The sequence below is a fragment of the Morone saxatilis genome, unplaced genomic scaffold (assembly GCF_004916995.1).
Source record: "Morone saxatilis isolate NCDOM2014 unplaced genomic scaffold, NCSU_SB_2.0 Contig12, whole genome shotgun sequence".
Classification (NCBI taxonomy): domain Eukaryota; kingdom Metazoa; phylum Chordata; class Actinopteri; family Moronidae; genus Morone; species Morone saxatilis.
The window spans coordinates 17,683,560-17,691,988 of NW_023339674.1; the positions used below are offsets into that span (position 1 = coordinate 17,683,560).

The 8,429-nt window shown below is 42.4% G+C and overlaps 1 protein-coding gene across 2 annotated transcripts in view; it reads left to right on the plus strand.

The window, feature by feature from the left end:
* The window catches only part of ssbp4 (single stranded DNA binding protein 4), a 75,389-nt gene that overhangs the window by 51,129 nt on the left and 15,831 nt on the right, over nucleotides 1-8,429 (plus strand). For both annotated transcript variants that reach the window (XM_035653158.1, XM_035653157.1), the window contains exon 5: nucleotides 3,347-3,436. In XM_035653158.1, the coding sequence (XP_035509051.1) occupies nucleotides 3,347-3,436 (90 nt within the window). The remainder of the gene's footprint in view (nucleotides 1-3,346; nucleotides 3,437-8,429) is intronic.

Sequence of the window (8,429 nt, forward strand, 5' to 3'; positions counted from 1 at the left end):
CGTCGCTCTCTCTCTCTGCTCCCTGCCATGCTGATGATTGACGGCCTGAGGGTTTTAATGGCACTGGAGAGCAGGAGCGTGAGGTCGGGGTTGTCATGGCAACTAGGAGAAGGGGCCTTTGCTGGCTGCTTACCTGCAGTACTGTCTGTGGAGCCTCGTTGGCTGGTTGAGGCAGGCAGCCACACACACATACACACACACACACACACACACACACACACTAGCCACACATACTTACATGCCAGCACCACTTCCATTCACTCTTCCTCCTCTCCCTGAGATGTCCTGCCGTTCATCCAGCTACCTCTGGCCTTCCCTGTTCCCTTTCTCATTTTCATTTCCATCCCCTTTTTCTCTCTTTCTCTGTGCTGATCCCTTAGTAGATCTCCGATACACCACAGCTATGTGCGTGTGTAATATACAGCACTTTTTTTTTTTTCCATCCCATTGTTCGATAACAGCTCACAATTATACACTTTATGGGGCCAGCTAAGATCAGACGTGTCTTAGATCCCTCTGTGTTTTTGTAGGAGATCCATTATAGTTGCACCATCCATCAAGCTAATTTATTAATTATGTTATGTCTGCTGTAGAGGTCTTCGGTCCAAAATTTGTGCACGATCTGAGACGGGCCGCTGGAAAACCCACAAGTTTTTTTAGAAAGGGACCCTATTTGCAAAGCGTCCAAGGAAAGTCGGACTGCATCTAAATATATGGCAGGATAATTAGACTTGACCCCAAAACGTGCTCGACCTCAACAGACCCAGAGAGAGAACACCAGCTAATAAGCGGCAGCCATTGGAAAAAGGGAGCAAAACATTTCAGTTTTCTGCCTGTAATTCATAGTCCACACTGTCCATCTTGACTGTTTTTATCTTGCAGTGAGTATAGCTGTGTTAATGGGTCTGCTCACATCCACACATACTGACACACAGACCGGAGTCAAGCAAAAATACAACAGGATCTGACCCCTTAAGACTGAAAATTATCAGGATGGAGCCCAATTCTGGTCCTCAGTTGGATCTCGGTTGCTAGGGACCAAGTGGACGTGTCTTTATAGGATAGTTATTTGGCATTTTTGCCTTAATTAGATAGTCATCGGTTAGATATGAAACATGGGAAGAGATGACAACGGTCCCCAGTCGGAATCAGATCACCAACGCTGCGGCCACTTCCTACATATCCCTACAAGGACTCTCTGGAAGCAAACTGCATACGCCTCATATCAGTGGGGTTAGTGTCCTTCCATTATGAACCATAAACCTTCAGGTAAACCAAAGTTCATTGTTGACTCTTTATTAGGTTCCCTGTGCTGCCAGCAGACTGTGTTTGATAAATAATAATGAAAAAGAAGCACCTTTAATTTCTGGTTTGGTAGATACACAGTTCATACACACACACATAGACCTGAGAGTACTACAGAAGCATCTTTAGCAGACGGTTCTTCACTGTTCGACCTCTCTTCACCCTTTGAGAGATCCCTCTGTCTTTTCTTCTCTCGTTCTCCATCTCTCTTTTTTTGCCAGCTCCGTCTGTCTAAATGTCCACTCTCTCTCTGCTAGTATCTGACTCCTGTCCATGTCCACACTCTGTAAGTCTCCTATGGTTTGTACAGAGTCCCACAGATTCACACCCTCTTACCAGTGCAGTTTGTTCGTATGTGTGTGCGTGTGTGTGTGTGTGTGTGCGTGCATGTGTGTGTGTCCTTCCTCATGGCCCCGGGGCCTGTTAGTTAGTGTCTGGGCCGTGTGGGTCAGCCGAGGGATGGAGGGATTGTTTGCTCTGGAAGTGAGTGAAGCTCTAGTTACAGTGGGGGGAGGGGCCGGAGGAGTGTGTGTGTGTGTGTGTGTGTGGATTTTGTGGCACATCTATAATTGTTCAGTAGTTAACAGATTTTGTGAAATTTAAAAAAAAAAAAATAATAACACTATTAAAGCCTTTGTGGTTCCCATATGATCTAATCAACAAAATGATTTATTATATGAGCTTTTTTCTGATCTTCCACCTCAGAGGTTAAGGTATGGTTGCTTAAAACTTTGTTAAGGTTGAAGAAAGACTATAAGAACAGTGTGTCAGCGTTGGACCGTCCTGTAACAGACACACCGGCTCCACATTCTGACCAGAAAATTAGTTCTCTAGTTAACTTTGTTGTTTTGTGAATGTCTCTGACAAAGCCAAACACCGACAGTCAGCCTCAGAAGAAAACCAGAGCAGCGAGCGTCACCTCTGTCTTCTCTCTGATGTTGAAAATGATTATGATTAAGAGCAAAGATGAAGGAAAATATTGCTAAAAACATATTTGGGGGCCACATTCAAACTGGGGTTGCATGCAGGGATAAAGACTGCTCTGTAGGACTGTGGTACTGATTTACATTTTTTTTATGTTATTCATCAATATGGAGGGGATCCAAAACAATGTGGGATATATATTAAAATCATAATGGGGGTGAACTTCAGTACTTTTACACAGTAAAATGTGTTGATATCTGGAAAGGAAAACTTGATCAGATTCTTATTCGAATAATGAATAATGAATAAAGATGAATAAATTAAAAAATGTGTCAATCTTCCTCAGATTAAGTTATTGAAAAAAGTATTGTTTTTCATGTGGGTAAAATCTAGCCGGCCCTAAATGGAGGCACAACTGTAAGGCTTTTAATTTGAAACAGTGGCAGGAAGTGTTGAGTTTTGACAATGAGGAATGTTATTGTTCAGTCAGACATTGTATATATGTACCATTTGCACATAGTTTTTGTTAGTCAACAGTCATCAGATCAGATCAGAACTTTGCAAAAGAGGAACTCTTTTTTTTTTTACAGCTCAACAAAGTAGATCTGGATATAGTTTGTGTCCTGTGTAGTAGAGAAAGCAACAGGAGCTGTCCATTTGAATGACTCTTCCTGTTCATAACTCTAACCCTCTCTGCAACTCTGCTTCTCACCACATTTTCAAGTTTAGTTATTTCTGAATATATACGATAGATTTGGCTATCTGTTGGGATCAGATCGTACAAACTATAGTTCACTGTAAGCACGCTAAAGCCTTAATGTTCCCCCCCAAACTATCTGCATCTTGACAAGATAGCTTTGTGTCCTCGTCAAATAATGACTAAATAATCATATCTTCATCAGTTATCAGTAATTGTTCCATTTGTGTCCAGAAATCCAGTGAGTGTAATCAGGGTTGAAAGTTTTGTGGCAAATAATTTCTGCACGCCATATCTTTCTATCCATTATTTTCAGTGGACGTGATTATTGTAACACCTTTCTAATTGTCCTGCGACTGTCTGTTGCTCCATCGAACATGAATACTGAGAGTTAACTTTCCTTTCTTGTGTTGTTTTCAGAGTGCGGCCGCTGCTCCCAGTCCAGTGATGGGCAACATGCCACCCAATGATGGCATGCCAGGAGGACCCATGCCCCCGGGCTTCTTTCAGGTAAGAGAAAAAGAACTGACTTCACCTCTCACCCACCGCTGCGTTCACCCATCTCCACCCCCACCTCCCAACAGCTCCCCTGCCCCTCCCACAGCCATCGCTAAGCCTATCCTTCTGTCTCCTCCTCCTTTTTTAGCCTCTTTAGCTGTCCTAATCCCTGTCCAGATGTGTTCCCTTCTCTGTCTCTCTCCCTCCATCCCATATGTCCATGCTTGGGTTGTTAACTCCTGCTGCTCTGTGTGACGTTGTAGACATTGCTAACTGACTCCTAAAGAGTTTTTCTGGTGCGTTGGATCTGCCCAAATATGACATTTTGATTCAGGGAGCAAGTGAAAGTGTTAGTAGAGGTTTTTTTTATTTGGGACAGGAGAAGAGAGGAGAGGAGAAGAGAGGAGAGGAGAGGAGGCTATTTTCTCTGGTTTGTGTTGCTTCACTAATTCCTCCTGTCATCACTGTTCTCTGAAGGCTGTCTCTGAGGCTGACGAGGTCACACACACTCTCTCTGTTTCCATCACTCTCTCTTTTCTCTCTTATATGCAAACACGCACAAACGCAAGCCTTATTTGACACACATTAAACTAGTAGCACTTTCAAAATGGAGGTTTTAAAATATCTGCACACCCAAAGATATTCAATGAAATGACAAAGGTGAAAGGAGAACTTTTTAGTAACCTAAAAATCACAATTGTTACATTTTTATGTAAGTAAAGGAATAAATCTGGCTAAAAGCCTACAAGTTTAACTGGTACAAATTGAATGTAGTGTATAATCACCTGAAAATAAGAATCGTCATTGTGAAACCCTACAATGAGCCGTTTTTATCTACAGACACCACAGGTCGCTTTCCATGTAGGCTGCCATGCTGAAGCAAAGGAGTAATTACACTGCTAGATGTCCCTAAATCTTACACACTGGTCCTTTAAAGACATATTTCAACATCAGCCTACTAGCATCCCTAAAGCTTACCAATTAAACTATATTGCTTCATCGATACAGAAACTGAATAGTAAAAACGTCACATTGGGTTTTTTTTCACTTAAGCTGAGCTAACCTAATGAAGATATGACATGTAAATTAGTGATGTTTTGAAGTGAGTTTGCACAAAACCAGGCTAGCTGTTTTCAGGCTTAATGCTAAGCTAAGCTAAGTGGTTGCTGGCTGTAGCTTCGTAGCGAATAAGTGTGATGACAAACATTGTCCTGACTCTTGAATGAAAAATGTAACAGTTAATGCTGAAATCATCGGTTAATTGGTTTATCAACAGAAAATTAATACATTTATAAATAAGTTACTATTAACTGTGTTGATAATCAATCTTTTTAGCATATGTATCAAGCGAAAGTGACAAACATTTGTCGTTTCCACCTTATCAAATGCTAATTTTCTCAGTTAAATGAACTATGAATTGAATAAATAATTGACCCAACTCTAATAACTGTATGCATATTTGGTCAAAGTCTGTCTTTGTTATCCAGTTGTAAGAATAAGATAATGTAAAGTATTCCATAAGGTTCCATATATCATTAATGATTAAACATGTTTTACAAATTTGCTCCTATTGGACGTTTGCCTGATGTGTAAATACATACAGTGTGGAATCGTATAGCCATTTGCCTGCGTTGTCTTGGTTGATTGACAGCATGTCGTGCACTGTGTGTGTGTGTGTGTGTGTGTGCGCGCGCTGGGGTCGTGGAGAATGTTAATGATGTATGAGCAGTGAGCAGGCCAGGGAGAAAGCTATCTGATGGTGTTGCATGAGTGACATTGCTTTCCATAAATAGACCCTGTGTGCATGGCAGACAGACAGAAAGACAGACAGACAGGATGGGTAGAAGGGAGAGCAATATTCACTCCCTTCTCTTCACTTTGCTTAGCTCAGCTAATCTGAGCAGCAAAGCAGGCAAAGGTAAAGAAAACAAAAAAAGTGTAAACAGGGAACCTGCATAATGCAAAAAAACAGACAAAATGTTCTCTGCACCTCTCCAAACTTTACATCAGCTTTCCCTAAATCAAGCAGACGGTGTTGCCAGAACAGCAGCATATTTAAATGTGTTATAGCGTGTCCATATGGCATCTTTCAACTTCAGCTAGAGTTGAAACCACACGCACTGCTCAGGTAGCTGACATTCACTCCTTGGTGAACTAATGGTTGCGGTCGACAGTGAAAGTGCAGGCTATTGAGTTTTCTGCAGTTCATTTATTCATTCAGGTGAAGGGGAAGCAGATTTTTTTTCATCTTTCCACCCTGCATATTGTTGAGATTTTACTCATATTCTCATCTTGCTGCTCTCTGTTACACCGGAGGAAAGGTCAATTCACATTTGTAGTGTTGGAGTGCATGAGACTCAAAACTAAAAATTTTTTATTATGTATTCAGTGTGGAATTGTGATTGGTTGTATCTCCTAAAACAGAATTGTCTCTCTGCTTCAGTCGTTTCTCTGCTCAACTCCAGCTTCCTTTCGCCACCTTCTCTCCCTCTCCTCCCTCCTTCGTACGCCTGGCATCCTTCTCCATGACATTTCCTCACTCTCTCCTTTTCCCTTGTCTTTGAAACTATTATTTTCTCGCTCTCACACACACTGCTTCAATGACACATGCTTACTCACCGACTCTGTTGTGTGTGAACTGCTCACGTGTGTTGCAGAAATTCTTCCCAGTTGCACTAGCGGGGTAATTAACATAGGTGACCCCAACACTGTTATTGGCTGTGGTCCTGGGAGAGAGGGACGAGGGGCAAAGGAGGGACAGTGGAGGAAAACGGAGGTGGAGGGAGAAGGAGGAGGGAGTCCACTCCCTTGCTCCCTTAATCTGTAGCTGTAGGATGTAGCTGGGCATGAGAGACATGCTTTAGGAGGGAGGAGAAAAGGGAGAAGTGGCAAAAACAACAGAGAGAAATGCCGTTCTCTATACTATATACTATAATTCTCCTCTTCTCTCAGCAAAAGTCCATCGCTGCTGCATCATGGCCCTCTGGGGAGGACAAGCAAAAGGGGAGATGACGGGGGGAGGAGAAAGAGGGAGGAGAGGCTACAAGGAGAGACAGAGTTAATGACAGGGAGAATGAGGAAAAGAAAGTGGCAGAAAGTGGAGGAGAAGAGAGAAGAGGACACTGAGACGTCAGGAAAGTCTTTCAAAAATGTTTTTTATTGGCCCTCAGAGATGTGTGATCACATAAATGACAGTTGACGACAATAGTGGACAGTTGATGGATTCACCTCCCATCTGCTGCTCCTTAGATAGAAATGAAATACAACAGGAATGTGTTCTGATTTTTGCACAGTTTTTTACAGTGCATACATTGCAGCAGATGTATAGACAACTGGACTGAATAATGAGACAAGGAGACAAAATCTGGAAGAAACCAGCATAAATGAGAGTGGTAGGCTTCTGTCCAGGGAAAAGCAAATTAGATAAAACGTGCTCTTTAGAGATTTATATGGTCTATCTGTCAAATAATGGCCCAGAAATCTCTCTTTGTTGACCTTATTCTCTGATCTACACGTGGTACGTCAGGTACTCGAAAAACTTTATGCGCTCCATTAAGTCCGTAAACCAGTTAGGGTGGGGCAGTCTCTCTCTACTAAACTGGAATGGCTCCTCTCGCCAAAAACGGGATCCGAAGTCAAGGGCAGCGTGTTTTACTGCAGGTAATTTGCGGCTCTTCAGGGACAACACCAAAAAGCACAACAAGAGGATTAGGTTTGATTACACATTTAAGAACAAGCAATCCAGGTATCAAAGGCAAATTTTAAGAACCTGTTCAAAGCTGACACATGGCAGGCACATGGTGAATTAAGGAGACATCTGCTCTCAGTAATTTATTCATCAAAGGTAAGACTGATCTCAGGATTCATTCTGGTCAGCTGTTCAACAAAGATGCAGATAAATAAGGTGAAGTGCTTTAAAAATGTGAATGGGAGACTGAAAACCCAGTGTAGGATGGTAGAAGAATGACGGCTCAGGTATTGTTAATTATCTGTGAGGGTCAAAACTCGGTGTTCTGTTGGGGTCAGCCAACACTGACCCCGACAGAACACCAAATAAGGATGTATGCTGTTGGTTTAGATCCTAACGGACAGAAAGATAATTACAAGTTTGTTAGTTGGCACAAAACAGCGCTGACATCTGACAAAGTGTTCGACTTCTTTGACCACTGGACAAAAGACGGCAACAGATTGCTTATAAAAAGCTCTGTGAAACATTTTAATCTCTTTTTGTACCGTATCTGAAATAGTGTTGTGAATAAAGACAGATGCTGAAGGACCTAGATGAGAGTGTGCAGGTAAAACTTTTCACTCCTGCCTGAACTAAAACCCATTGAGGAGAGGAAGCGTCTTTGACTCTTATCGCCACTGCTTATCCTTGAGAGGACAGCGACAAAAATGATACCTAACAATTCTCCTTGAATGACAGACACTTGGAAAACGAGAGGCAAGTCCTCAGCAAACGTTTTCTCTGTCCATTGTCTGCCTGTAGCTGCTGTTAGACTCAAACACGTTGATAACAGTCACTAACAGTTAAACAGTGATTTCAATGTAGCCTTTGTCTCCTACTGTGCATGCTTCATCCCTATCAGCGGCACGTTTCCGACACAGTATGTTTTTATCTGTTTATAGAGACAGACGTGAGAACACACACACACGTTTCCCTGTGTGTTGGTGAAACTTCGGCTGTACGCTCTGAACTCTAAACTAAGGCGGGGATCACAGATATATATATAAATCATTTGATGCCATCCTAACATGTTTAAATGGCTGTCAGCGTTTTTACCGCCGTCCTCTGGGAGAAAACACCCCTGATAGCGTGGTCCCATCTCGGAGCTGACGTGTTGCCGTGCTATATACCATGAGCTAGCAGGAGACCCACTGCTGCCACTGGAATGTTAGCAAGGAATGACAATGAGTGTGTGTGTGTGTGTGTGTGTGTGTGTGTGTGTGTGTGGTGCTGTTCCTCCTGGCTTTGTTTGTTGTGTTCAGTGATGCAGGCTGCTTT